Source organism: Chaetura pelagica, unplaced genomic scaffold (assembly GCF_000747805.2).
Source record: "Chaetura pelagica isolate M959 unplaced genomic scaffold, ChaPel_1.0 scaffold428, whole genome shotgun sequence".
Classification (NCBI taxonomy): Eukaryota; Metazoa; Chordata; class Aves; order Apodiformes; family Apodidae; genus Chaetura; species Chaetura pelagica.
This window is the reverse complement of record NW_009954311.1, coordinates 215,692-219,406: the sequence shown is the minus strand read 5'-3', so window position 1 is coordinate 219,406 and position 3,715 is coordinate 215,692. Positions and strand designations below refer to the sequence as shown.

The following is a 3,715-nucleotide window of genomic DNA, read 5'->3' as shown; positions in this document are numbered from 1 at the left end:
TTTTCTTTCCTCTCCTTAAGCAGCCTGAGCCCTTGGTAAGCTCTTTGTTGCCTTTTCCTGGCTCTGGAATTGCCCGTCTATACCTAGGTGGAGGAATTGCCCAGGCTGCCCCTCCACATCTGCCCAGAAGATGCCAACTCCCATGTCCCCATCACGGGGGAGCTTTCCAGCAAGTCAAGTTACCACGATGCCCCCTTCCGCCTGGCTTGGAGCCAACCTCCACCCTAAGGTGATACCCTCCTCATTCCCAGCTCCTTCTCCCAGCTTCAGGGATACCTCAGCCCTACCCTGGAGGGTGCCCGACCCCCAGACCAGACGTACGGTTTATGCAGGATATCCGTGGCTCCTCCCACTGCCCGTTGGGCTGGCAGCGGATGGTGGGCACGTGGCGCTGGATGAAGCCCTGGCTGCACTGGTACCGCACCAGGGCGTTGATCTCATAGCGCTCCTTCTTGCGGCCGAAGGTCCTGGCGTTCTCCACCGCGGGGGGGTCCCCGCAGGCCACTGCAGAGACATGGAGAGCTTGAGGACTCCTGCCTGCCTGAGCAGCTCCTGTCTGCCTGCCTGGCACAGGCTGGGCATGCACAGCCTCTCCCACTCTGCTTCTCCCACATCCCATCCCGTGGGGTCGCTAAGTGCTGGTAGAGAGAGGGATCGGTGGCTGCTGGAAAAGCAGCCAGGGAGAGAGGCTGCTGTGTCCACAGCCACCCTGAGATGTCATGGGAGCAATGCCTTCCTCTCTTATTCCCCCCCTTGGTATAATATCTCTGATGTAGAAGGTGTCTGAGTGCCATCAGGGCAGGTGCCATCACCTGAGGCTGCTGGACGTTTTCTGCTATGTCCATAGTAAGGTAATTCCCTTTGTTTGGGGGGAGAAAAGATGCAGACAATACAAAAAGGGGACAATTGATTAATTAAATCCCTCTCAGTTTGCCTTGGTCCACAAAATTTAGAGGCAGGAGGATATGGAAATTCTGTGATGGGCCTTAAAATGAAGCAGTGGTCTGTCTCAAGGCTCTGTGTCTGCCTTTTAGGGGGGCAGTGGGAGCCGGGCATGGCTCTGGCCACTTGGATCCATGGTGGGGCATGGAGCTGGTGTGTGGCAGTGACAGCTCTGGCTGGCAACACAAAACCCTGGTCCTGGCCCCAGCCCTGCAGCCACTGCCTGAGTCCCCCGTCCTTGCTGGCAGGGCACAGGGTGCTGACCTGTTCCTTTCTTGCAGGTGAAAGGGAGGTGGTAGTTGCAGGGCACGTCGTTCCATTCGCCTCGCTCGTGCCAGATCATCACCACACAGTCCTCGCCCGCCGCAAAGAAGTTATCGGGTTGGTTGGGCCTCCAGTTCTCATATTGCTGCCAAGAGAAGAAAGCCCTTCAACTGAGGCTGAGCCCTCCCCTCTCCTACTCCCTCCTTCTTCCCATCTGCTGCCTTCCCCATGCACCTCACCAGCAGAGACCACAGGTTGCCAGCACTGCTACCACAGTGGTTCTTTCTACTGTGATGGTGCCCAGGAGCTTGGCTGACCAGCTTTACTACAGGCTTGGAAAAAACAGGAGCCTTACAAAGTTTAGGGCTGCCTCCACTCAAGGCCCAGCCCAAGCACTCAACACGTAACTCATGGGGCTCTTCCCACCTGAGAAGAACCTCTTCCCTCCCACCAAAGGGGTGCCTGTCCATGGCAGGGGGCTGCCACTCACCAGGGAGTGCCCATCAGACCAGCGGAAGTCGTTCTCCACAGCCCTGTCGCTGAGGCCAATCCACTGGTAGTCCTGTGCGTGGCCTGGAAGAGCCAGAGGGGGAGAGAAGAGTGTGTCACGGTTCCCCTACTCCTTGTTGGAAGCATTTCTTTGCTATCTCAGCTGTCTCTGGCCCTGGAGCCTCTGGGTCATTTGGCTCCTTCTCCATCACCAGCCCTTGTTGCCCTTTTTTCTTCACATCATGCTTGTCCATCTCCCTCCTGACTCAACAGGGAGCCACCCACACCAGCATGGGTCACCATGCTTGTTGCAGCAAGAGAATATCTTCTGAACAGGCCACATCAGCAACGTGGTAAGAGCAAAGATCTGTCCTAGACAAGAAAGGGCCCTCTTCTGTCACATAGCTGGATAGTTCCTCCTCTCCCACACAAGGGTGAGGCCTCATTAATAAATCTGTGAGCACTAGTTGGGGAAATTGTGGTTTGTTTTACATAATTTCATATAAATCTGCCCATAGACTCAGAGTCCAACAGATGGACCCGTGCCCAGTCTCAAGCTGCCCTCAGCACTCACTGTTCACAAATTCTTGTTCCTCTGGGGTGATGATACTGCTCAGGTGGGCTTGATATTGTCGGCATCTGGTCTCTGCATCCATCCAAGTCTCCCTGTCTTCAAAGTGCCTGTAGCAGTTGCCCTGGAACTTGGTCCAGCCTTCCTCACAGTTTTGCAGGTCTGAAACACACAAAGGAGGCATGAAAAGGAGTTGGAGCATGAGTCTGGAAGCCTTCCAACTCACCTCTTATCAGCTCATGCTCTCATGGCATAGGACAAGACATGGTCACTTCCACTAAGAAGCAAACCCTGACACTCTTGTCTGTGGGAAATCCCAGGGAAAATGTCCAGAAGGCACCAAGGACACATGCAGAGAGGGGAGCCTGTGTTGAAGACCCCGTCTTTGCAGTAACATGTCCGGTGCTACTGGAAAACTTGAGCAATACAAACTTATTCCTGAGTATTTCAGTCCCTGTGTCATGTTCATGGACTCTCTTCCCACTTGTGCTGGCCCACAGAGTGTTCTTGCTTTGGAAAAAAACTCCAAAACCTGAATCCAGATGCCCAGAATCAACAGGTATGTGTTGAAAAGGAAAGAGAGGAGAGTCTAGGTTTGGGTGTTTGTATCAGTTGGTGGTGGTTCTGTGGTTCTGGAGGAGAGACAAGCCTACCAAGGTTGGAGAAAAGAGATGAAAGCAGGAACTTACCATAGTGGAGAGAGAAAATTAAAATCTTGGGAGCTGCTAGAGAAGTACAAACATTTCTCAACTTTTGAGAATATCTTTTACCACCTGAGAAACACTGACGAATTGAACCCATTAATTAACATCTCGGCAGATACGGGAGAGCAGAGGTGAATGGAGAAACCACCAGAAAACACCTTCAGCAACTCCCGTGCCATGCAACACCACACATTTGCTCCACATAACTGAAGGAAAGAGAAAATGAAATGTGTTTAATCTCAGCCTTTCAGATTCCAAATCTACCATCTTTCTCAGGCACTTGCTGCTCTTGGAGTGGTGGGTTTTCTTGAGTCCTCCTGCCTCTCTCCCTTTCCAGTAAGGTTTTCTGTACTCAGTTTCTTTCTTCTGTTGTTAAACTTGGCAGGTCAATGCACTTGCCACCTTCCATCACACTAATTCCTCCTAATCCACCCTTCTGGTATTGTTCCAGCTGGAGATTGCAGACACTTCATAGATGTTGGAAGCACTGGTGGTTGAGGCACTACAAAATGTTTTCTTCCTTCTTCAACAGATCAAATGGATTATCTGGAAGTAACTGAAGGTCTAAGGATTCTTGGTCTTTGCAGGCAGATCACTTGCACAGGTGAGCAGAGATATGCTCTGTCTTTGGAGATTTAAGATTTTTTCCAGCAGCTTGAATGCCACCCCTTGTCATCAAAGCCTGGGGATCGGACAGTGCATGGCACAGAACCTCAGCAGGACATTGCCTAGGAGAAAGGCCACT

The 3,715-nt window shown here is 52.1% G+C and overlaps 1 protein-coding gene across 1 annotated transcript in view; it reads right to left on the bottom strand.

Annotated features, from left to right (window-relative positions):
- Window positions 1–3,715, bottom strand: part of ACAN (aggrecan) — a 29,209-nt gene that overhangs the window by 3,370 nt on the left and 22,124 nt on the right. Inside the window, exons 13-16 of the mRNA XM_010004041.1 lie at window positions 2,270–2,428; window positions 1,697–1,779; window positions 1,207–1,351; window positions 322–504 (exon numbers count right to left, since the gene is read on the bottom strand). Of these exons, the coding sequence (XP_010002343.1) occupies window positions 322–504; window positions 1,207–1,351; window positions 1,697–1,779; window positions 2,270–2,428 (570 nt within the window). The remainder of the gene's footprint in view (window positions 1–321; window positions 505–1,206; window positions 1,352–1,696; window positions 1,780–2,269; window positions 2,429–3,715) is intronic.